Source organism: Poeciliopsis prolifica, unplaced genomic scaffold (assembly GCF_027474105.1).
Source record: "Poeciliopsis prolifica strain line A6 unplaced genomic scaffold, Auburn_PproV2 SCAFFOLD010, whole genome shotgun sequence".
Classification (NCBI taxonomy): domain Eukaryota; kingdom Metazoa; phylum Chordata; class Actinopteri; order Cyprinodontiformes; family Poeciliidae; genus Poeciliopsis; species Poeciliopsis prolifica.
In genome coordinates, this window is record NW_026562385.1 from 3,148,716 (window position 1) to 3,173,518 (window position 24,803).

Genomic DNA, 24,803 nt, shown 5'->3' on the forward strand with positions numbered 1-24,803 from the left:
AAAACAAAATTATGCTGCTCTACCTGGATAATTTTTTAAAGAGGTGAAACTGAATCAGATGCCACATAAACTCACCAACAAATCAAATCCACCACTACGTTAGATCCAGACAGGGCCCCATAAAGCTTACTGGTGCAACTTTAGGGCTTCATTAACCTTTTCAGTGCATTAACACACAACTAATTCATAATGTCCTGCAGCATCAGCCTGCATTGTACTTGAATCAGAAATGACTGAAGAAGACTATTAAAAGTTAATTCTGGTAGAAAAATCTCTGTGATGCATTTGCTTTTATATTTAATAATCTTGAGCATGTGAAATGAATTGCATGTGTGCCTGCCAATGAATGCTGCCAGAAACTAACCAAAGTCAAATTCTTCCTCTGCTTTCCTTTCCTGTTTTTCTTTCTTTCTGACTTCTCATCTTTCCCTGTTCTGTGCCATTTTCCCTTGCTGCAGCAGCATTCAGGCCATCTGCTGGCACACTTTGGCAGCTATATAGCTTGAGAGGAACTGGTGGCACACCACCCTTCATCCATTATTATTAGTTCCTCAGAAAGATTTAGATGGAGGGAAGGTGGAATGCGCCGAGAGCTGGGGGGAAATGAGGCGAGGGCCAAAAACTGGAGCCAGAGAATCTGATTCCAAAAACAAAGTGGTGCTATTTTTTTTTCTTTGCTCAGCTTTCCCCCTTCTATTGACTCGTCTTTGACTTTCCGTTTTAGAACAGATAATCACAGAACATAAATGCAGAGTCATAAAAGTATAAATCTTCCTCTTCATTTAGTAAAATGAGTGCTTAATGTATTGAAACATTTAAACAGTTTTTTTTTTCATTTTTATTTCCCTGAATAGTTTTTTTTAAAATTAAAGATTGTATTTTTTCATTCTTCATAATTAGCTTTGTTGTTTGTTTGTTTTTTTCTGTAATTTTTTCACAAATTCTGGAGTTTAAATAATCTTTCTATGGCTGAAGAGGTGGTTTGAGGTTACGAAAAGGCCAGTGAGAGCAGGGATGATGGACTGAGGGGTTTAGAGAAAATACAAAAGCTGCTTATTACCTGAGCCAGAGTGCATAGATTTATGGCCCACAGTCGTTTCTTCTTTGAATAGTAAGGAGGTGAAAAAAGAATATTGTAAAATAAATGTGTAATTAATTTCACAATGACTTTTAGTTAGCAGGAAACTTCTCCCCTGAACAATTTATGGTGATCTTTTAGCAGTGTGGTACAAATTTAATGTGAGATTTGATGCAAAGTTGAAAGTTAAGTCCCAGAGGCATGAATTATCTAAAAGCTCAACAAAACAAAGAATGATAAAACTAAAGAAGGAATAGAAACAGACTAAAGAGTACAAACAAATCCTTTTTGTTGGACTAAAACATTCGTGATTTGTTTGCACAATCTTCATATTTTTATTTTTCTTACTTTGCCTGAACTGTTAGACACAGTCAGCTTAAGGGTCTTAAAGTATTTTCTCCCTGTCTGTGTTAAGATTTAGCTCACATTTGGATGTTTTAGATCATTAAACAAATTTTTATATCAGATAAAATATTGCATATTTTATCAGATATAAAACAGCATTTTTCAAATGTATTTTATTTATTAAGGAGAAATTTCATTAGATTATAGCAGTTGTTGCCGTCAGTCATTTGCAATAAATTAAAGTCAGTCTTTCTGCACTCTTAGATCTCAACCTCTTTGAATTCTGTCCTTGAATCGTCTTTAAATTGGGACGTGTTGCTTTTCTAGATCTTTTAGCCAGCTTTATACTGTTGAAAAGGTCCTATGTATGTAATTTCTTGATTCTATAAGTTAGGAAGTAATCAGGCCTGAGACAGTCTAAGGAAACGCGCACCAAAAGTGCCCAAGCACAGTTAATTGACGATTCAACTTAATAGTCTCAAATTGCTTCTATGAACCTAGTCCACAGTGTCCCTCCTTACAACCCAGAGGACAAATACATCCATTGCTAAAAGTCCAGTTTGAAGCACCCCAGTTCACACCCAGGTCTGGGTGTGATAAAAGTAGTAATGCTTTTATTCTTCCCTCATGGATAATGATGACCAATTAGTATCAGTATATTAGAGGGTTCATAATAGGTTGGCCGAAGGGTGAATTTTACAAGTATCTTGGGAGGCAGGGAAAGTTTAATTTAGTGATATCATTGAGTGGGTTTCTTGTATCTCGTAATTCACCAAGATACGTCTTTTCTCTGAAAAAACTGAACAAATTTTGCCAGCATGAGGGGAGTGCTGTTGTTTTATGGGTTTGTGTTGTTGGCGGGGAGCATCACACCACAGCTCCAAGCTATGGGAAAATCTATATTTGCGTTTTTCTCTGTTTTTGTGTGTGTAGCTCCTATGTCCAGCCCCTACAAACTCCCTTGACCTATAAAACACCTGGGTGGTCATCCTTTTCAGTACAAGGGTCTGCAAACAATGCTCACTCAGTTTACAGCAATCACAATGGTTACATTCACTTACTACCTGAATCTGAATGTTTTTAATTATATTGTTTTACTTCCATTTTGCCTCCAGCTTAGGCATAAGTCCAAAAACTGCTGAGCAAATACAAGCAGTGTGGGTTGAATTTGCTTAGGAAAACCACTCACTGCTGGAGAGAAAGGTAAATATATTTATATATATATTGTACAACATTTTTGCTTTAAAATGTTTGCATTTAATGACTTGTACTCTTGGAAAAAGGAAACTTATAATTGTACAAATCTGGTTGTTTTTAGCACAAGAAGGGGTGACAGGAAGTTATGTAGTTGTTGTTTCAGTGTAGATTTAATTGCGTTCAGCACCTTGCAAAAGTTTGCATACCCCTTGGACTTTTTCACATTTCCTCACATTATGAATAAGGTATTTTGTTGGATATTTTTTAATCTTTATACTTAAATTTTTGCATACAATAGTGCATAATTTTGAAGTGAAAAAAAAAACTGTTCCTCATTGTGTTCATCCTTAAATAACATCTAGTGAAACCAATTGCATTAAGAGATTTTCCACAAGCCATGGAGTTGATAGAGTCCCTGATGTAGTTCCAGTGAATTTGATATAAAACATGTACTTGTGGGAGGCTGACCTAAAGACAACTCTAATGATGCACTATTTTGTGTGAGTGTATGATATAAAATCCCATTAAATGCATTTGTGGTTTTACTGAGACAAATGGTAGAAAACGTCCCCAGTGGTATTATTTATTTATTTATTTGCAATGCATTTCCTGCTTCCTTGTCTTTTGACATGAGCTTTGCTTCCATAGCTGTAATGAATGCTGGTAAAATAAATAGATTTTTTAGCTCCTGTTTTATATTGTATTTTCTGAAATAGACCAAAATAGCTTCCGTTTCTATAATTGCTAAAACTATTTCGCTTCCTTTTTCAGTTACCTCAGTGGAAAATTCTGGAAGAAGTAGGCAACAAAGTGCCAGCTAAGAAATAGCGAGCTCACTAAGTGATAGGTTGTTTGCTTGCAGAGTGACTTTGAGTGATTGTGGAGGCATGTTAAGGCATCTCCAGAGTGTTTGGAATTGGCTGATTCAAGAATAGGCTAACTAAACTTTTTTCACAAGCATGAAATGAGGTTGTTGGAATTTTGTGTTTAGAAGTTGATTTATTTGTTTAAGTATCTAGCTTTAAACATCAGTTTATGGATTTTGGCACTTGAAACTGTTTGCATGGGTTTACTTTAACATTTTAAAAGCCAAAACATGTTGATGAGTGATATATTGCTGTTTTATACCTGCATTTGGAGTTTTCTTCCCTTCTTTCATTGCACACCCCCTCCATTTATGACTTCCTCTCACTCTAAGTGATGGTGTAACAGAGGAGTTAATGACAAACACATTCTCTACATTCCCACTTTCCCTCCCTCCTAATATGAACCATCCTTTCAATGACCAAACTCTAAATACAGGGGGTAAAAAATCCACCAAAAACTTACTTTTAGGTATTCATTTAATGTAAATATCACTTTTTTCCATTTATACAAATAAGTTCACACAATAAAAATAAAAAAGCAATATGCAATAAAAAAATTCCCTAAATAATAAGGAAAAAAATAACACATTGAAAATACTTTTGGCTATTTTCAATGTTATCTATTTTACAGACAAATATTCCAGTTTGCTACTCTTTTGTTTTAAAGGCTTTTGGGTTTGTGTAGAATCCGTAAGGGAAATACGACAGAAGTAAAATGGCAGTCACGGATGTGTCATTGGTGCCATATGCATGCTTAGTATGAATGCGGGCATATTAAGGAAGTAAATGATAGCAACTTGATGTCTGTTGTTTTTGTTTTCACAAGACAGAACATGTAGTTGGGTTATCACAGTTGCTTAAACAAACAGTACTTACTATCATTCTTTGGAAGATTCACAGATACTGATCTTGGCTCTCTCTGGGTCTTTTTGATGATGTTCCAGTGGATCTCCGTACATCTCATTTTCTTTTCAAATAGTATGGACACCAAATGACGTTTGCATAGCGTGGCTAGATACAAGCATGCAAAGCTGGTGTCTCCCCTATTAAGTTATAACAGCTCGTAGCATGCAATCGAGGACACTATTTTTCCTCAAATGAAAAAATAGTACATATGAACTGTTTGCTTTGCTCATCTTACCACCAGACCATTAACTGTGTTGTTCTAAAGTTGTCTTAAACAAATAGCTGAGTTACCTTAAAATGAGACAAAAACAATAAATAAAGTCACTGGAGACTTATGTGATACATTTTCAGCAAAATAAATGTCATAGCTGTTTAAAAACAGTGCATTGAACATAGAATTACAACACCTTCAGTTCTTTCCTTTTTTCTGTACCTTGTTGTAATCCTGCTTCTTTTCTCCTATTTATAATGGGGAGATTTAGTCTTGGTTTGTTCCAGACTCCCATCTACTCAGACTGTCTGATATTCTGGGGTTAAAACCCTATGACTGAGTTTACTGGTACCAAATGAGTTTTAATCTTCAAAGATTTCAATCTGATGTTTCGTCTGTTAGTCACAAGAAGTGAGTTGGGGAAGGGGTGTACGGTGTGTTTTGAGGGGTTTCAATATCACAATACTTAACAATAATAAAAAAAATACAAGTATTTAAAAAAACATGTTTATAAAACAATTTCATCCAAATAAAGCAATACAAGCATCAGTTATTTTCTCTGTACAACTTCATTTGGTGGGTTAAAAGATCATTCACAGCATACACTGATCCCTTCTGGTAAGTACTGAAGAGTTTGCACCGCGCCTCAAAACCAACTACTGAGACTGTTCATGCTGCTTTCTGTGATGGGGACCGGCAGTCCAAGCTCATTTCAGTGCACATGCAGTGCACATAAAGGAGTGCATGAGCTTTTTAAGTGTCCCAACCCTAAGTTGCAGCCAAAAACAATCGTCTCAGCATCACAGCATGTTGGTTTATAGTCATAGGTGCATTTAGCATAGAAACACCATTGGTGGATTCTAAAGTCCAAGCATAAAGTGTTACCAAGTTTTAGTCTCTTCTTGGACAACCATAGAGCAGTGAGTTGATAGTAAGTCCAGCTTCTTTCTTTGCGGATTAGTTGCCTGATTCTGTGTCCTCCACTTTCAACCAGAATACCTTGCTCTATATGTTCTGATTATTCCGCTTGACAGGTCACAGCAGAGGAAATACAACTCATCTTTTAGACATAAGTCATCAAGGCCTGTTGTCAAAAGTAAGAAGGCTTGTGCGTGGACATATTGTTATTTGATGAACAATGATCTTGTATTATTAAGACTTCGTACTCCAGACTACTTGTTTGGACAGAGGGTTCAGGGATCATAAGTTGTGGCTGCTTGTGAAACAGTGCTCCATTATCCAAACCAGCTTTAACTCCATCCATCCCCAACTGGGAGGGTTCACAATCGAGATCCAGGTGGGTCTTGGCTCTCCTTCTCCGAAGAAAGCAAACCATTGCTACTACTATCGCTATGAGGAACAGTAGTATCATGATAGCATATGCAGGCACAAGTACAGTGCCTGCATATGCACTGGTGTCAATTTGTGCACCAGGGCCAGAAGATCCAGGTTTGGTATGAGCCTGAGTGCAAACACTCTCAGCATCACTAGCAGCACCTATAGGACTGACACATACGTTGTAGGTGGAATTGGGTTTCAAACCTCGAAGTGTGTACTCTTGGAATGTTATTGGAAGGTTGAGTGGAATTGGTCTGCGGTCCGGCCCAGAGAGGTTGCTATAGGTCAGACGGATTCCACGGATGTGTGGCCGCATTTTAACATAGCGATGAAGATCTATCAGAATTGATGTGGCTGTCGCTTGATGTGAAGTGATGTCTGGTGTCTTTGTGACAATGGTGGACTTGGATGGAACAGCTTCAGTTGGATAGGTTGAAGAGCGGCTCTGGATTTCACAAAATTGTCCAGATGTGCCATCTGGACAGGCACAAACAAATGGACCACGGAGAGTCCACTGACATGTGCCTCCATTGAGACAAGGATACTTGGGACAGAACAGCTTTTCTTCATCTAGGTCAATACTGCTGCTACTTGGAGATGCAGGGACAGAAGGCAGAGGAATATCACCAACTTTCCAAATTGTCTTTTCACTGCCTCCGTGGACTTGGATAGGTCTGGTAGTAGTTGGTAATGTGGTCACAGGAGGAGGCAGGGTGGTAGTTGTAGTTTTGACAGTAGTCGTCGTCATTGCAGTTGTGGTTGGGCAGCCAAAATCTCTTGTTTCCAGTCTTTCTAATACTTTTCCAGCACTGATGGGTGGAAAATGACAGCGTGTCTCCTCTGTTCTCTCCAGGGTGATGCTCTGCATTCTAAGCCATCTTGGGAACCATGCTAGGTTGCAAAGACAGTTGAAGGGGTTCTCGGCAATTGCTAGTTTTTCTAAATGGGGGAAGAGCTGGGAAAACTCCTCAGGAAGACCTTGTATACTGAGACTGCTTATGTCCAGCTCTGTTAACTCACCAAGGTTTTGCAGGTCCTCAATCTTTGGAGGGCCCATTGGGTTGCCAGCAAGATTGAGATGAAACAGCCCTGGGGTCTCTTTCAGTGCTGAGGGGAAAGACTCGAGTTTGTTTTCCGAAATGTCCAATTCATGAAGATTCTTTAAATTTCTTATAAGGTCATTATTTAGGCTGGTAAGTCCAACACCACCAAGTCTGAGTGACTCTAGGTTGGGGGTCTGAAGCTTGGAAGTATTTAAAGAGGGTAAGACATTAAAACGAAGGTCGAGCAGTAGTAGTTTGGGTAATGAGAGGAGGGGCAGAGTTGTCAACGCATTACCTTGCAATTTGAGTTCCAGAAGGTTCTCCAAGCCATTAAATGCATCTGGATGGATCTTCTCTATATAATTGCTATACAAATAAAGACGCTCCAGCTGCCGCATTCCATGAAAGCATTTTTCTGAAATGTAGGTGATCTGGTTGGATGACAAGTCCAGATTTTTTAAAGAGCTCAATGGCTCAAACACTCTTTCAGGAAGATCAGTAAGTTTGTTTTGACTCAGATCCAGCATTTCCAAATTAAGTAGTCCATTGAAGTCCTCAGCTGTAATGCCTTCAATCCCATTGGCAAACAGGAAGAGATTTTTGGTTGATGAATCCAATTCTCCAGGAATGGTAGAGGAGCGTCTTCGGGAACATAAAATGCTCCCTGGAATGGCGCACAAGCAGTCCTCTGGACAGTTGCCAGAAAGGAGGCCATCAGGAAGGATGAGGAGGAGCAGAAAGGACATCAATGGGCTGAGAAAGACCTTCATGGTGCAGAATCTCTCTTGGGCCATGGTTTGCCTAAGACATGAAAAACAAACACAGTTAGCAATTGGGCTCTTAGAAATATTCTGTATAAAAGAAAGATAAGGAAAGCCTTTACATAACTGTGTAATTAGACAAAGGCAAGTTTAATTTTGTCCACTAAGAATACTAAAACCTTGCATTTTAGGACCATAATCAAAGACTTCTGACTCCAAGAATAGAGCCTTGTGATTTCTGCTTTTAGATTCAGAAGCACAACACTGATTTTTGTCATGCTGACACTGGTCTAAGTCAAAAATTACATATATACTTTTCTTAACTTAGTTTAGTTCTCTAAACCTCAAGAATCTGTGAAATTGGTAAAAGTAACAATTAACAACATTCTGTTCACTCCAGTTTTGTCTCGTCATATAAAGTCACTTGAGTGGCTGCATGAATCCTGTGCAGCATGTTGCAAAGCATCCGCAGATGATTTATTGTAGTACGCTAAACATGAAGAAGGGCTGATATTCTGGAACTGCCTTCCCACATATAGGCGCAAGATAAACATTTTCTGTGTCATCCAGACTAACAGCCTGTGATAGTTGCCAAACAAGTGCCTCTACAACATTAAGAACTGAAATATACTGAAAAAGATGAATAGATTTTAAAAAAAGATATATTCCCATGCTTTAAGCCATTTCACCTGAGTCCAAGCTTTTTAAAACAAATGCTGAAGTGGAGTGTCAGCACGCTACTTCAAAGGATGATGGAAAGGAGAGGGGAATAGGAATGAGGGGGAGATAAAGAAGAAACCAGTTTCAGACAAGTCTGTGTAGCCGTTTATCATCCAGTGCTATCAAGTGAGACAAGCATGCGGGAAGAAGCAACATGTATCTGCTGAACATTGCCCAAAAGTAAGAGAAAAAGATAATTAAATGCACTTTTGCTTGATTTCTCCAAAGTCACTCTAAACTTTCCTATCCCAACTCAATTTTTTTAAGAATAAGGACTTCACTTCCAAACATATGTAGTTACATTTATGAAATGTTGTATGTTTTACAGTTTTAATGCAAAAGGGAATTTGTCAGGCTTTAAAAGGTGCAGTTGTTGCCTGCACAAAGTCTCTGTGTGCAGACTTTCCCTGCACAGAGACTTTGCCAAACACCTCAATAGCACCCAACTTTTGGAACCAATAATCTTATACACAGTACAATGAGAACATTGTGTTCTCACGACTGATGCAGCCTATTTCATCAGAAATATTAAAGGAAATGTTCATCCATTCCTCTTTTCATGTGGAAACTGTTTCATTTCCATTTCCATATGTAAATATTTACTTCAGAAGCATATTAATATATGTGGAAATTCTTCATGAAGTGCAAGTCAGATAGTTTATAGACAAAATTATTCTCAATTTTGTTTCTTTAAGTATTGAAAAAACTAATGTAAGGATTGGTGTTTTTTTCATGTATCTCATTTGTATGGAGAACAAACTAACCTTGAAATAAAATTTTAAAAAATCTATAAAATATGTTGCTGTAGTTGGATTGTGATTTGCTGTGTCTTTTTTCATATTTTGTTCTGTTGCACCAAAGCAAAAACATGTTCCAATCGTACTTTTTAGTCACAGACCAACCCTAAGTAGCAAACAGTTGCTACTTAGGGTTGGTCTACATATCATTACTTAGTTGTTTAAATGTTCTTTTTTCCCAAAGAAAGTCTGAAAAGTGTGGTGTGTATCTATATGCGTTCGAGTCACCATCTACAAACAGGAGTGAAATCCTTTCCAGATCTGCACCGCAACTGTGCAAAAACTCCACTCAGACTTAGATTTGTTTATGGAAAACCTTGTTGAAAAAGTAATGACAGCATCTGATGGCAATAGCTCGCTGCTGGCTACAAATGAATGAGCAGCAGAGGTGAAGGTTTGCAGTTAACCCATAATTTACACACAGGGGCCTGCAGGGGTTTGTGTTAAACAGAGTTCTATAATAGTCGTGTTTCAGAGTGAGTAGCTCAGGAAGAGTCCAAAGTAGCAGCATTTTATATGCTTGTTTTGGGAATTAAAGTTGTTTTTGATATAAAAACTTATTGAAATTTCACTAGTCATCATACTGCATTTAAAGGTGTCCAGTACAATGAGGGATCATGAAATAATTTGTTTTTGAGCTTATGGAAATTAAGAGATATCAAAAGGGAGAATCAAACAACATCTAAATAGGATTCTTGTTTTCTGAAACCTAAGAACTAAAGCAAAACTTTACCAATATTCTGGGCAAAAGGAAAGTGTCCAGAGCCAGAATACACAGCAACATCAAGCAGCTTTAGAAAAACAAAACCACCACAAGGATAAAACCGAGGATATTTCCCTTAAAATAATCATTGCGGTATTTCTATTGCTGCTTCCTCTGGGATAGAATCTTTATTTGAGTGTGCCTCACTCCAAACTGGGCCAGGCACATCTGATAAAACCCAGCGGAGGAGAAACTGTGGCGGAGGGGGAGGGATTCAGGCCGATCTCAGATAAACTGGAACTTGAAAGGTTAGATTCTGCTGTTGTCTTTTCTCTTTGGCTGCAGCAGGCCCGTGCTGATCGGCAGCTCAGATACGGCACAGCTGGCACGTTGCTGCTGTGGTGAGTGATTGCTGTGAGTGGAGGTGCAGAGAGAGATAGTAAAAAGGCAAGTTGTAATCCCGCACATAGCGGAGGAATGCCCCCCTCCTGACTTGTCGTCCTCCTTTTTCGACTTGTAATTTCCTTTTCTCTCCCCCGTGCACTTGAAACATTCCTGAGGCAGGCAGTTTGGAAAAAAAAAGTGAGCTTGGCTCTGTGGTTGACTTTTTAAGATTTGCAGGAAGCTTTTTGGGGGTTTATAAACAAAGGATTGGATTCATTGCAGATCCATTAACATCTGTTGGTGAATCTGACATTGTTTGGCTTTATTAGAAGAAAAACTTGTTGGCAGGTGAACATGTGGGCCTGAAAATGTGCCAAAACTCTGAATTACAGAGCTTGTGAACTTTTTTGTGTTTCTCAAAGTGACAAACATAATTCAGCACTTTGGAAAACAGAAGAGGCATAAGGGATAATCACATTTCCCCTTTCCTATAACTCTCTTATTATCCAGCAGAGATAAGAACAAGTTTCTGTCAGCGGGGCCTCAAATTCAATAAGGTCTGACTTTAGAATGGTGAAGTGGGCTTCAGCAATTAAATCCCAGCAGCCCAGCGGGCTAAAGACAGGGTCAAGAGTCCCTGTCTTTAGGGCTGAAAGCTAACGACAATGTGTGGACAAGTTGGGCCAGAGACTAAACGAGCGAATGATGCTGGCTGACAGTTCTGGATAAGGTTGTGCACAGCAGACAAGATACTCTCATCAAAGAGACTTTTTATTTCAGTGGCCATCTCTTTTCACAAGAAAACAGTTTGTGGTATGTGGATTATGTGCATGTTCTATGTCGTCCCTGTCCCCTTCCACCTCCAGCAATGTCTTTGCCACCAGATGGATTCTGTTATCCGTCATCATGACAAAAGAGCCAAGGGAGAATTGGAAAGGTGAAGCAACGGTATCTGAGTTGAAAAAGATCACTTGAGAAGCAACATGAGGGAGAATAGAGCCAACACATTTAGCACATTTATATATGTAAAAATTTCATGTTACTGTCAGACTGCCGATGCACAGAGACTGATGTGTCTCTTGTGTAGTGTTTTATTTCTGGTTGTATGTGTCAAACTGTGTTAGATAATGTTACCATATGGAAAGATGCTCAGAATAAGTTGAAAAAAACTATTGGCTGACTTTCGATTTTATGCTTGTAAAGACAACCATCTAATTAAACAGAACAAAGATCTCGAAATATGTGTTCACCAACATAACTTTGCATCAAGATCTGTCAAATAACAGGAACAAAAAATGAGATTTTACCATCAGCATAGTAATAGTCACACTTAAAATATCACTGGGAATGCTCTTTCCAAACTATTAACTATTTTCACTCGTTTTCCACTTTTCAACTTTAATTTCTGGTAAATTAGTTTGTTTTTTGTTTGAAAGGAAGTTCTTTTCATCCTAAGATTTATGATTTGGAACTGTTTTAAGAACAGTGTGAAGCAATACCATTCGAGCATACAGCTGGAGGACTTGAAAGAGAGCATAATATACAAGTGCAGGGGTAAATGTGAGGGTAGACTCACGGTAAAAATCTCAAGATCAGGATGCATTTGCTGCACTATATGAGAACTCAGGGCACCTCTGCGTTTGATGTAGAGATACCAGTGAGTGGTTTACATTTTAGCTCGTTCTCATCTGCTATAAAATTACAAACGAGACCCGAAAGCCAAACAGTCATTCAACAGCCAGATAGCATCAGTTCAAAGGACGACAAAGCCCATAAGCTTGTGAGACATGGAGCAACTCCTCAGGGTCAGAGGTTAGGCTCAGATTAGTGTTTCCACTTCTGCACTCTATCCAGCAACTTTTGTTGCAACGCTGATCCACACAACACAGTTAACATCCTCTGTTGGACAGAGTCGCACGCCCAGCTCCAGTTACAATCATATACCTGCGCCTCGTCTCGACAGGTGCCTTTTTTTCTCTGCTCCTTCAGTGAAGATGTGAAATCCCAAACCCTCTGGAGTGTGTCTGACTAAATGATGCAACCAGGACTGAAAAGCCAGAGGGGGAAGCCAGAGGAGGTTGGTGGCAGAGTCTCGTCTGCAAGAGAGCACTTGTGGAGTCTGCGTCTGCCTCCTCTGAGCTTTGGAGCGCAGAGGTCATGTTGTATGCGTTCCAAACGGAAACGTGGATCATTTCCTTTTGTTTTATTGCTGAAGGATATGACATATGGTTTAGTAGATGCTAAATCACATTTTTTGCTTTTAAATAAGCAAAAAGGCTCCGGCTGAGGCCAGACACACTGTCCACTTGTTTCCCCTCGGTCACGACACGAGTCTTTCGTCATCGTCTCCTGCCCTGTGACCCTCTGAAGACAGCAACTCGCAGTTGCTTTTGTCTCACGGCTCTGCACATCTGCTGAAGACCTTCACCACAAGGCGCTCACGTTACACAGAGGACACAGGATTCCAGCGTACCACTGACAACCTGTCCTTTGATCCGCTTTCTCAAAGTAGTGTTTTACACCCACAGCTTTTGTTAGTCCTGTGCCTCGCGTTTCTTATTCATCCTTTTGTGTCAGACACAATAACAAACCACAGCACTGCAGAGGTCGCAGCCTGCTTAGGCCAAAAGCTTCACATCACCAGGAAACCGTATGAGCAGCGACTGGTTGTGACGAATCTGAACCCTTTCCAGACTTTGGCCTTGTGCTTTCATTTTCCGTTCGTCCGGTCACTTTCAAAACCTTTTTGTTCTTGTTGGCAGCATTTTTCAGAGTGTTCTGCCATGCTGGTGCAGACATGTAACACAAGCTTGGCCACAGTTGAATCAGGTTGATTAAAGGTTCTAAAAAGAATCAAGTTTGAAGAAAGAAATTCTTTGTTTTGTGCTTGTTTTTTTTTGTTTGTTTGTTTGTTTAAAGAAGCCGGAAGGACCAGTTAGTTCACTCAGCCACAAGCCTACAGTTACATTCACATGCCGACAGTCATCCTTCCTGAGTGACATTCATTCTACATAATGCCAGTTTATTTCCTGGCTATTAAGATGCTTGTCTACCTGACATTACACACCATGCATAATTCTTTTGCTATGTAGTTACCTATTAGTGGGTTCCTGTACAAATTCCTCAGCACCACTACAAACAAGACAGGATTTCCACATTAATCATAATAACGATGAAAAGATGTAGCATGGAGTTATGTCTATTTGTGCAACTTGATTTTGACAGTTTCCCCCCCTTTGTGGAAAATCATCATGTAAGGGATCAATAAAGAGTTGGAAGCTATGTGACTCAGTCAGGCTTACTAGAGTGAATGAGTGACAGCCCGACCATTATTGTTAAACAATGTCACACGTACTCACTGAGGAAAATTATCCCTTTGCCTCTTTATTTGTCTGTCAGCATGTCTGAGTCATGTTCTTGCTGTATTCAAACATACTGTCTGCCTTATCCAAGTGTGTACTCCAGATACCAAGAAGTCACATTTGCTTAATCTTGTTGTCTAGAAGCACTAAAATATCCTGTTTTGCACCGTTCTTGCTTAACGCCCCCGCTCAAAACCTTTTAAAAAAAACATTTTCGGTATTGGTTTGTTCATGACGTGAATGTCTGGAATCCGATGAAGGCAGGTCTTCTCCACCTGCCAAATCTACCCTGTGAGGGTTTAAAATTTCCGGGGAGTTCAAAAGTAGTGTGATGGGCAGACAACTACTTGCTCACTTTGTCAGACTTTGCAGTCTTGGGGAGAAACTACAAGTTTTTGCCTGTTTAGAGAAAAACTTTGTCAAATTTCACCACATAAACACAATACAAATTAGCGTATAATTATTAATTTCTTATAAATGAAAGTCTCAAAAGTGTGATGCTGACACTCTTAAATAAAACATACCTGTGTTTAACTTAGCCTCAGTATAAATCAAGCTGTTCTGTGAAGACCTCAATAGTTTCTAAAAGTGTACTGGTGAACAAATAGACCAGGGAACACAGCTAGAGGTCAGAAATTAGAACTTTAAAGTCATGTAAGATTATAAAACTACATCCCAAGCACTGAACATCTTTGAGCTAATTTCAGATTTGTTGATTATTCAGTATGGACCTGTAAGTTGCCAGTGACGCGTGCATATTGAGTATGTGACAGACAAAGCTACAGGGAGCCACTAAATCCACCTAACAATACTTTTCCTGCTCTAAGAACACACTGTTTGAGATTGTTGTAAATCTGCCCCACAGTTTGATCTTCTCTTTAACAAATAATGAAAAAAGAAAGTCCAGACATGTGCCATACACACAAGATAAATGTGAACTGGAGATCACTGGTGCTGATTACAGTGTGACAAAGGAATTTATTGTGAAACTGTTGCCTACATTGGTGCTGCTCCAGCACTGGGGGAGGTTTGAGGTTGGAAAAGGCAGCAGTCAGGCGGTACAGTTTTCCCTCCCCACTCCTAACATAGACAGGCTTCTCCTTCATGGCCTCAGGTACACTCTGTGTCACCCTATGAACCAAAACTCTTAATTTCCTTGTTGTTTTAATCAAATATGCTGGTTCCTTGGTCAACCATGCAGCGTAAGGGAAATACACAATGAAAGCTTCGAGGTCACGTCCAAAGAATAAATACAAATCAGAGCAAACAATTGATTTATAGAAGCTGTAAGCACAATAACCACCCAAACAGGTGAGATCCCTAGATGTTTAAAGTCCTTAGTGCTGACCTTTTACAGCTTATGAGCTCCGCCTCCTCGAATCTGGCATAAAGAAAATAAGGCATCTACATTCATTTTATATGTGTTAACAATATTGTCTAATTGTATTTTAGGCAGACCAATAAATCCAATACGGTTTGAATACCAAATGTTAAAAGTATAAAGGAAATTAAGACACATAGTGGCCCTTTGTGTGGTTCATGACCCAGATCTGTTCTTTCAGTACACATGACATGTTTATCGTACTTTCAGACAGAAGATACAAATGGTTGCTTTGTTAGAACCAAATAGTAACTTTTGTCAGCAAAAGGAGCAGTTTGTTTGCTCCAAAGGTCCCCTCATACATCTCTCTAGGTGATCGAAGCAGATTCCTGGGTGAAAAACACACAGCAGCGTGTACTCTCTAATGTTTGCTCACACACGTGTGATTGGGCTCAGAGCTTTGATACGAAAGAGTTTAAGTATGCTGAAGAGTTACCGTGTGGTATTACCTTGGAACACCCTTGTTTGCTCTTGAGTGTTTGCCTGTGGGTTGAAATAGTAACTTTATTAACCCACAATAATATCCTAATGTGCTTGTAGTCGGGAGCATTGATAAGAAGCTGTAGCTCAGTCATTTTCACTCGTATTTCAACATGTTGTGAAATCATTGCAGATAAAGGCAGGAATACAGGCATGCATCTGGAAATCGATGATTAAAAGATCCACAGGGTTGTCGACACACATTGTAATTCAAGACGAGCTTTGATGGTAAAACTCCGAAGGCAGAAATGGGTTTGGTGTTGATACTGAAGTATGTGTGAGTTGCAAATAATTTACAACAAGATTTAGAAAAAGGGATGTGGAATGTGGCGGTTACAGCCAGAAATCAATACTTCACTGCTGCGTCTTTTTCTGCCTGCAAGACAGGGATCAGACAGGAAGAGGAGGAGGTGGGTGAGGATGAGAGAGGGAGGCAATTAGCAGGAGTAGCGATGTGCGTCCAAGGAGACTGTGTGCATGTGGGTTTGGCTTTACAAGCCCACACAGTCTCTGTCACAGCTCATCGAAAACTGGAACAGTACAGAGGCAGGACAGAGGGTGAAGGGTCAGGAAAAGGTGAACAGAGGATAAGTTGTGTACTGATATCCAATTACTGAGACTGTATAGTGTGAGTGATTAAAAAAAGCATTCCCCGAAACCAATTCCCAGTTTGAGATGTCATTAAAGTAAATAAGATCAAAACTATTGGTACGTTTGAGCCCTCAGTAGCTTCAAAGCATTGTAATATAACAAGACTATAATGGTGTTGCAATTGTGTGCTAATTAAGTAATTTGCACAATTTTGTTGTTGCTAATAACAACAGATATTCTGCAAAAAAAAAAAAAAGTCAGCTAGACAGAAATTTGTCTCCATGTGTATTTCTGAGTCTTGCTTCCTACTCCTCCTGGTATTGTTTTCATGTCACCATTATTTCTAGAAGTGCTAGGCTAATGTTAGCATGTTTCCCGGCTGTTTTGTTATACAACTTGTTGATCCTAACATGTCTCAACGCAGTTTCTGGTGATGTGTGAAGAGATCTTGGGGGGGAAAAAACTCTTTGAACCTCATGAACATTATGAGTAGTGCAGCTTGCTTTACCATTAGCTGCCCAGATACAATGTGCAAAGGAGACCGAGGTAGCTGCGGCAGCCTGTATGATTTCTCATCTACTGTGAATGTCACTTAGATTGTTTAGGGAAACTGTGGAGCCTATTAATAAGATAATTCGTCCTTAGAACTTCAGTGCCTGATATTTTCGGTTATTAAAAGGAATTGTCACTTTGACTTCTATATCAACAGGATCCGCATGAAGGCCCTTATTCGTCATGTTATGCAAGAGTCATTTTCAGTCATTTGTTAAATTTGAGCATTTGGGTGCCTACAAAAAGAAATAGATGTACAATACATGTGCACGAAATTGTTTTAAATAGTTATGAGAGGGAAATGGGAATGAAAAAACTGCCTATATTTAGGGATGAAATGAAGGTGGCATAGGGAAAAGGGACTGCAACAATTCCTTAAGTTCTGCAAAGAAACAAACTAATGTACTTTTCCTACACAGCCTCCTTGTGTCACTGAAATGCTGTATGCTTTGTAAGAGAGCTGCTCTTGTTCTCCTGCCAGTCTTTGTTAACAGGCTCAGAGTGAAAAGGCCTCTTGAGGAAGCGGGGTGTTAGAGTTAACGCGCTAAGGACCGCCAACAGTGGCTTGTTTGGGATGCTGGATTCAAATATTCCAAGTGCCTATTAATATAACCACATCAGAAATTCTACATTATTTATGAAGTCAAGCTTTTTTCCCTCTGTAATAATACACAGTGTTCCTGATCTTAACCATGTGTTTGTATTATAGCAGCTGGCCACCTCTTATTTATATTGACACTTCTGTAGTAAAAGCTGCCAGATTCACTTACCCAGTCACGATGCTTCCTCTTCTACCCCTATGCCCCACTTCTTCTTCTTCTTCTTCTTCTTCTACTTCACTTGCTTTTTTTCCCCCACCTGGAAATAAAGCAGTTGGATCTTTTAATCAAATCACCTTTACCATGTACAACCGCTCTGCTTAGCTGGAAACCAGCCCCTCTGTCATGCACTGTTAATATCCCACAAGCAAAACAGGAAGTTTTGTTGCTGCTAATTGGTTAAATTCCAGCTGTGTGCAGAAGCATGCTGAGCGGGCCGACCATGTGGCAACACAACAATATGACGGAGCACAAGAAGGGAGGCAAGAATGTGGGTCGACCGCTTGCCTCTTGCATCTGTCAACTCCTTGTCTTAGCTTCATCAACCCATCGTCTGCATGTGTTAATTTAAACTCCATGCCCTCACACAGTGTGTCCTGTTGTTTTTTTTTACCAGGGTAGTTCAACCAGTTTGAGCTGAAACATTTCTCTGCAGTTTACATATTTATTTCTTTTTATTGCTTCACACATGTTTATGTGCCTCTGCTGCTAAAACTCAGCACTGGCCACAATGTATTTATCTTTTACAAATTTTCTCCCCATCCTTGATGTTAGAACATGAAATGCAGCTTTTTATACATACAAATGAACAATATGATGCAGTAAATCTGATTTGGTTCTTAAAAAATGTTCCAATGGATGTATGACTCAGCCAGCTCTGATTGACTGAGGTAACTCTACTTCCGGTCAAGTACAGAAGAAACTAAACACAGCGCTCCATCAAATACGATGGTGGCAGCAGAGACAGGGAAGCTGGTATAAGATAATATGAACATAAATGGATGAGTTTCTACTTCTGTTCCATAAAAACGTTAAACCTAAAAAATCTCACAATTTTTTTAATCTAAATCCACCTCTTGCAGCCGTTTGTACTGTGGTGAACGTTTTTTTGTTAAATCAGATAAAGACAAGGGACGTCTATCGCTATCAAAGATCTTGCATCATATTGTTTTTTCTTTTTATCTAAAGTCTTTAGAATAAAATCAGCGGATCAGACTTCATGCAAAACTGGAAATATAAACTGCCCTAAAAAATCCTGATCAGAGTCGTTATATTCATCTCCTCATGTAATTTTCAATTACTGGATGAAGATCGGACAAAAAAGCCCCACATGCATACCAATTTTTGGTGCAATATTTTAAGCTGCTTTAAAGCCAATTATTAGTATATCTTATGCATATGTTATTTGAGCTTTCCTCTACTTTTACCAACTATGACAGGTGACCTTTATTAATATTTTACAGTATTTACTTTACTATTGTGTTTCCAGTAAGCAGTGGATTGTAAAACATAATGCATAGACATTTGAGCTTAATCAGGTTTTAAAAATATCCCATAAACTTTACTATAACTGATTGTGAGACATATATTTACACGTAAGTTTGCATGACATGCGTCAGTGTATTTACATGTGAAACTGGTTGTTGTTCGATGTATGGTGTGTTTTACACCATCGCACAGAAGCCCTGTTCTTTTATTAATACTTCTTTGCATAGAAAACCTCACAGGTAGAGGTACCGTGCAGACAAGTTGTGTGAGTGGCTTCTGAATCAGGGAAAGCGTGTGTCCTGACACTTCTGTGGTTAGATTTTCGAGGTCGCTGCCTCTCAAACGATTCCTCGACTGAAGAGTAAATATTTAGCTTTCAAAGTGGAACTCAAAACCCAAAACGATGCATCGTTCTTTCAGATGAAGCTCCTGAAACAGCTGTAGCACTAGGTTACTGACAACAGCAGGCCGATTATGTAGCCCAGCACCAAGATCAGCTAAACCCAGATACAGTTTTTTGTTTTGCTTAAGATGTAAGAAGTTGTGAGGCTCCTTCTTGCTCGACTTCCTACCAGTTACAGGTCGCAACTTGTGCCACTCTTGTGCTGTTTGCAGCATTGTGTGATTGGTTGATCTTTGCTGCCGTTCAGATTCAGACAGGAACAGATTCCCGCTCTTGGCCTGCGTAACTCACAGAGCGTCAACAGATAGCAGCGCTATCTGTATCACCCTGGCGGCGACTGAAATAGACATTAAGAAAAGAGTGAGCCAGAGAACAAAAGTGTCGACCAACTCAGTGAAAGAAAGTAGATCTGTCCGTATGTAGGTATTGACTTTTGAGTAAGTCATACATTTCAAATGTGTCATATTTTCAGTGATGATAAAGCTCTTAGATGCCAACTTAGGGAGTCAGCTGTCTTCTATTTAATTGTAGCTGGAATTTATCAGCACCCCTGGTAAAAAGATGCAAAAAGCAAGTGTACATTTATCTAGCGGAGGAAAAAAAGTAACTTTTTGTTAGTAATTGACAACAGGTCTCTACATTTCTCTGCAGTAAACAAGGGATTATGCTGTGGGTAACATATATCAAGGACCTGGATAGAGTACAGCAGTGGTTCCCAATCCTGATCCTCAGGGCATTTTGATTTTTATGTGTTCGATGTGTCTCTTCTCCAACATTTTTAATTTAAACTATTGAACTAGCTCCTCAACATGTCACCAGAAGCCTGTGGCAGCAGACTAACACCTGCAACATGCAGGACAGTAGGTGCTGATTTAGTTAAAAACCTCCTCCGTATGCATGTACAAAAATTAAAGGTCACATTTTCTATTATGTTGCGTGATAAAAGACACGTAACACATCTCTCCCAGGGATGCCAATAACTGCACTGCACTGTCTGTGTGCGTTTGTGCCTTGGATCTTTGCTTTCCTTCTGCCTAGTTAGATCTAGTTCATGGCTCATCTCCTAATTACAGTGCAGGCCAGAAGTAATTACAACCTTAGATTAAGAGTCATTTCTTCAGTTTTTCCCCCCCTTTTTTTTTTACAAACCAGTGCTGAAATGCAGCAATTTGTGGTGTATTTCTTTATAGATGAACATCCTTGTTCTCCTTACTCTTTCCCTCATGTCCCTCTGGAATCTTTTTTTTTTTTCTGCTGGAGGAGGAGGGTATCTCTACAGATTTTACATCTTGATTCAGAACTTTTCAGATGTACTTGGCAGAATGAATTCTGCAGACCTTCGACAGTTTACTTCGCAATGCTTGTGTGGGACTGTGTATGGAAGCGGACGTGGAGGGCAGCCGTTATTTGAGGGGGTTTTGGGGCTAAAACCGGGCCACTCCAAAGCCCTCAGATCCCTTTGCATGTGTGTGTATATTTATGCGAGGGTTTTGAAGTGGTTCTTCTGAACGCATCATTTGGCTGCATCGGCGGGCTCTTCTTCAATTTAGCTTGGCAGGCGTATGGGCTGGGGTTTGCCTGCACATACCGCTAGTTCAGCACTGATGTTAGAGGCAGAGGCCTTTGAAGCTCGGGGGTTTTACTCAAAACTCCTCTTATAAGTAAAAACTCCTAGGATGGCAACACCCCTCCTGCTGTGGCACTTCTGAGGGGAGAGGAACAATAACACATCAAGTTTTGACATAAAAAGGATTTGTTCTTGAATTTCCTCCTTGCTAATTGTAACATGTTTTTTCCAAGTTTCCGCCCTTTTGACTCCCCCCTCCCCTCTGAGAGCGTGCCCCGCTCTTCTACCTTCCCCAGGCCTCCTCGCCTTAGCACCTGACTTTTAACCCTCTAATCCCTCTAATATTGAGGGTCGAATGCTTCAGGCACTCGCCCTAATTGGTGCAAAACTGAGCTCTGAAAAGTCTGTAAGTTTGGGAAAAGGAGGAATGAAGTCATGGATTAATACAACATTATAATAAGTTGAGTTTCTACCTGTTTTTCTTCCAGAATTTCCAAAAAGTTCTCATTACACTCCATTTTCCAACCATAAATAGGTAAGACAGATAAACGGATGGATGGATGCAACTTTTAGATAAAGTGATATACATCTGAATATGAAATGTTTCCATACTCTTCCAAACTTGGAAAACACTGCAAAAGCCTAACTTTTAAGAAACCCTGCTTTTAGTTTGGCTTTAAAAACAACAAATGAAATGTTATGATTGTGGTTCGCAGCAGATTTAGACATCAGCGCTCTTTCCCTCCCAAGCTCTTTGGCACAGATAACGAAATGCCAGCCTTGATTTTGTAAAAAAAAAAAAAAAAAAAAAGCCAGATAACGCTCTCACTGACCCAGTGTTGCCAGCCAGTCCTGTTAATGTGGTTTCAACATCTCTGGAACAAACTTCATGAAAGCCGGGTTTGTGCTTAATTGTTTGAATCAGATTCTATGACAGAGTCCCTGTTCTCCTCAGTCTGCTTCCCGACCACACACAGACGCGGCTAAAATAACCCGTTCATTGTGCACACAGCAAACCCACTCCTACATGTTCACACCAACACACACGAGTGGTATGAATGTTTTGACAAGCTTTGATCTAAACTTTGAAATACTTGCAAGAAAGATGCAGAAGTAACTGCTTTTTGTTTTTTTCACTCCCTCAGAGATCGTTTGGTCTGTCTCAGCTCTGAGAGGTCAAAATATCAGCATACACCACGGTCTGAGAATACAATAGTGACTGTTCAGGCACACTTCTGTGTTATTTACAACATCAGAAAGTGCCCAGCAGCCCTCCGGTTTGCTGTTGTCACCATGCGGAGCCTCAAATTTCTTCACATTAGTGCAGGAGTAATTGGCCTCCTGTGGCTGATTCACCATGACTGGTAGCCTAATATATTAACAGATTGCAACCATTACATACTGTCAATGACAGAGGAGCTTTTTTTTACAACATAATGAGTACCTGCAATGGAGCACTTGGCAATGAAACAAGCAGAGCTCCAGTGACGGGTTAATAGAGGGGCTATTGGAGTAGTTAGGTCTGGGGTTTTTTGCCCCTAGGAGAGTGGAGGCGGTTTTCTGTGCCTCATTATCGGGCCGTACAAAATAATAATAATAAAAAAAGGTTGTTCTTAGCTATTAAGACATTAACCTTCCTTGTTGTTCTGTCTGATGTCATGATTCCAACAAAGGCAAGTTTGATCTATGCATGTTTATACTGGCACCATTATTTGGAAAGTGAGCAGGAAAAAAGATGGAACAGTTACTTGTGTCTTTACGCTCCTGAGCAGAGATCAGTTTGAGCATGTCGAGTCACGTCGCTTTATTCTCCAGGTTTAAACCTGGAGAAGGTCACCCAGAGATTTAATCTTTCAGGAATTTGACCCCGTCGCTCGCAGCTCTGCCGCACGCCTGGCAAAGGAAGCTGACATTTGTCTGATTTCCACTTTTTTTTTTACCTTCACTTGCATCTGAGCAACTTGTTCCGGAACACCTTCAGCTAAATGTGCAAACATTTATACGTTTTGGCAGCTCTGTAATGGGCGCTTATTTGGAGTTATCAAGTTATGATGTAATTGAATCATTGCAGCACTAGTAGTGATAGTTGGTGCATATTTTTAATGTTGGCAAATGGCATAATTCATCGCTTTAAGACTGAAGCTTGGCCCAAAAGTTAATCTTATTATAAGACATGCTTAAAATAGTGTTTATTATTATTCAGCAGCCTGAAAAGGATCATGTTTATCCTGAGGGAAGTTTAATCCATGCCAGTTTTCTTTGCCTAATTTATCACAAGTAAATGCAAACTTTGTGGCTGCTTTGGGTACTAATAGAAATTCAAAGTAATTTTAGTAATTTCTACACATTTTATACACTGTTTCAAAGCTCATTAATAGATTAATATGAAATGACACTAAGTTCAGTAATAACTTTTTCAGGTTTTGTCAGTATGGAGAAATGTGTGTAACCTGAATCTCTGAATCACTTAGTTTTTTTTTTGTTTGCTTTACATTCCTGGGTAAAAATCTGATACCATTTATTAGGGGGGCAGGGTGGGAAGTCTCTCTTTTGCTGTTCCAAGGATCGTTAATGTGAGAGTTAGATGATAATAATAAATATTTGCTTCAGAAGTATGGACAAAAGTAATTGAATTTACTGTTTACCTACAGAGTAAATATGGGAGTATTCTGATCATCTTAGCTTTGGAAAGTTAATAGAATTATAACAGAATTAGAAAACTGACCAAAAAGTGAAAGCATGTTCATTTAAATTGTTTTTATTTGATATATACTGTAAAGGGTCGGTTTCTGCCATACAGTCCATTGTTGGGTTGCAAGTTAACTGAGCTGAATATAAAAAGGGGGCCCTAAAAATAATTTAATCTTCGGGTCCCTTCTAACCTTTGACCGCCTCTGCCATTTAAAACTTCCCAAATTCAAACACATGTAAATCGTGCGCGTTGTGTCCCGTTGAGCTTCTCATGTAGTGGGACGCTCCCTGCTGTATGTTCCAAAAACAGCTGTCCTCTGCGGTGAGCACGGCTCGGTGCGGTCCAGACGCTCGGCTCGGTCCCTGCGAGCTGCACGGCGTCCTGCGGTCCAACGCCAGCCCGCCTCGTTACCGCCCCGACGGCTACTTTTGTGCACCGCGCACACGCTATGTTTGGTCCAGTTACAAAACAACACGCTGTTTTTGTCTTTTCTTTTTGTTGTTGTTGTTTTTTTTTTTTGTCAATGATTGTTGACCTGAGCCATTAGAGGCAACCGCATCCCCTAACTTATCATCCCAGTAAGGCAGCCGCGCGTCCGTGCAGCTTCACGTAAACCTAGAAACATTTGATGCATTTCAATTCTGATAAGAAATCTCGTCACGTTACACACGTGCGTTAAAATGTATTGGGGGAAAAAAAAGAATGCTCCTCTTTTTTTAAGTTAAAGGTGTTTGCAACTAAAGACGAAAATATAACAACTCAAGTCACGTGTATGTCAAAAATGCGTAATCGGACATCTGTTAAGATTTAATTCATCCCAATTCGTTCGCTGATTATATTTTACACAGTCCTGCTTTGCGCGTCATCTGGTTTACGCGTCTTGATCCACAACAAACTGCCTTGAAGTCCTGAGAATGGTTTGCTCATACTTTATTAATAAATGCAGCAGTGTCTTACCAGTAACTTTGTAGAGGTGAAGTTGTAAGAGCGCTGTCGCGCTTGTGTCCGTATCCAAACAGAGTACTTCACCGACGTTAACTCCAAACCTGGTAGTTTTCCGTGTGCGCGCGATCTCGCAAAAGTAAACAAAAAGTATTTTTCTTTCCTTTCCGTGGTGTATTGACCTGGGCTATCAAGAACGGTCCCCACCAAATGGTAAGAGAGAGAGGTAGACCAGCCTCCACGTCAAGGAATGCGCTCAAGTGCCGACTCCTCTGGACAAAAAGCGCTTTATTGGAGAGCAAAGGGAGAGTTGGAGCGGAGCAGGGAGGTGGGAGGGGCGAGTCCAGGCGCACTCCTGCGCTGACTAAAAGGCAACAAACAACTCACCTTGCAGCCT

At 39.8% G+C, this 24,803-nt stretch overlaps 2 protein-coding genes across 3 annotated transcripts in view; one reads left to right on the plus strand and one right to left on the minus strand.

Moving 5' to 3' along the window:
* The window catches only part of LOC129363148 (mitochondrial import inner membrane translocase subunit TIM16-like), a 105,642-nt gene that overhangs the window by 51,544 nt on the left and 29,295 nt on the right, over positions 1-24,803 (plus strand). The gene's annotated exons all lie outside the window — the stretch shown is intronic.
* Positions 3,946-24,694, minus strand: vasnb (vasorin b). Its single transcript, XM_055035037.1, has 3 exons — positions 24,422-24,694; positions 17,486-17,573; positions 3,946-7,785 (listed from the first exon to the last, which is right to left on the minus strand). Exon 3 carries the CDS (start codon positions 7,776-7,778, stop codon positions 5,694-5,696), a length of 2,085 nt encoding a protein of 694 aa, XP_054891012.1. The 5' UTR covers positions 7,779-7,785; positions 17,486-17,573; positions 24,422-24,694; the 3' UTR covers positions 3,946-5,693.

Excerpts from the sequence above, each read along its gene's own strand:
- vasnb (XM_055035037.1), bottom strand. The coding sequence starts at position 7,778 with ATGGCCCAAGAGAGATTCTGCACCATGAAGGTCTTTCTCAGCCCATTG.